This window comes from Hipposideros armiger, unplaced genomic scaffold, assembly GCF_001890085.2.
Source record: "Hipposideros armiger isolate ML-2016 unplaced genomic scaffold, ASM189008v1 scaffold_596, whole genome shotgun sequence".
Classification (NCBI taxonomy): Eukaryota; Metazoa; Chordata; class Mammalia; order Chiroptera; family Hipposideridae; genus Hipposideros; species Hipposideros armiger.
Window position 1 is genome coordinate 896,945 of NW_017731946.1, and position 1,084 is coordinate 898,028.

The window sequence follows — 1,084 nt, forward strand, 5'->3', positions numbered from 1 at the left end:
ATATAGTATATGTTTTGTGACCACATTTTAATAAAGGCAAAAAGTTCTTGAGCTTTCTAAGAAGCAGATTATATAAACATAGTGGGAATACCGTGAATATTGTTTCTTTAGTCTTTGGTTGGCCAGGCCAGGATGGGCTATAGTGTGGAGGGAGGTGGTCTAAAAAAGCACCTGCCTCCCCCTGATTTGGATGTGCTCCCAGTGGGCATGTTTCCCACCTCTTAAAAATCACTGTAAGATTTATTTTTTAAACATACAATTTTAATTTTTGTTAGATATCCTTATTTTGAAAAAACTTCACCAGTTTTTTTATGCTTTTATCATACCTTTATTTTATTTTTTATTGATTTGTTAGTCATTCCTTTTCTAGAATAATTTGTTTCATTTAACGGGATATTTAACAAAAGTGAAAATTTTCATTGTGGTATTCCCTTTGGTTGTGTCACAAGAAATTTGAAAATACTTATTTTCATGGATGATAGTAAAATAGAATGCTCTGAAGTTGATTTTGAAATCTGTATTTTAAAATGATATATTAGTACATCATGCCTTGCATTTTGAGAAATTGTTTTGCAGAAATGAAACTCATTTTTTTTCTTTTAAGCAGAATTACTGTCTCAAAGGAAATTTGAGGAAATCAAGAAGGCTAATCAAGCTGCGGCCAAAAAACTTGTTGAAGAACACTTTAGCTCTTCCTCTGAAGAAGAAGGAGATGAAGATTTTGAAGGAAAACGGGGAAAAATAGTTGCTAATACATTTATAACTTACACTACTCAGACAGGTATGATCTTTTGCATTTTGACTTTTTTTGATATTAATGAAAATATATTCGTGACTTCTTAACACTTTTACTCTATATGGTATAGATTTTGCATCTTATGAGTGAGTATTTTTGTATTGTAGAGTTGAATTTTTATACGTTTTACTGTTTGAGTTATATGTTGTATAACACTAACCTTTCTGTAAAGCAAATAGAATGGCACTGTCCCTTACAGCCTTAGCAATTCTGTGCCTGTCAGTGGCATTTCATTAGAATGCTGGGAGGGGGATGCCAGAGCTCCCTGTGAGATGAGTGGGGTCAAGT

General features: G+C 32.7%; 1 protein-coding gene across 1 annotated transcript in view; it reads left to right on the top strand.

Annotated features, from left to right (window-relative positions):
• Positions 1 to 132: 132 nt before the first annotated feature.
• The window catches only part of NFXL1 (nuclear transcription factor, X-box binding like 1), a 46,826-nt gene continuing 45,874 nt past the window's right edge, over positions 133 to 1,084 (top strand). The window contains exons 1-2 of the mRNA XM_019624622.1: positions 133 to 205; positions 605 to 781. Of these exons, the coding sequence (XP_019480167.1) occupies positions 133 to 205; positions 605 to 781 (250 nt within the window). The remainder of the gene's footprint in view (positions 206 to 604; positions 782 to 1,084) is intronic.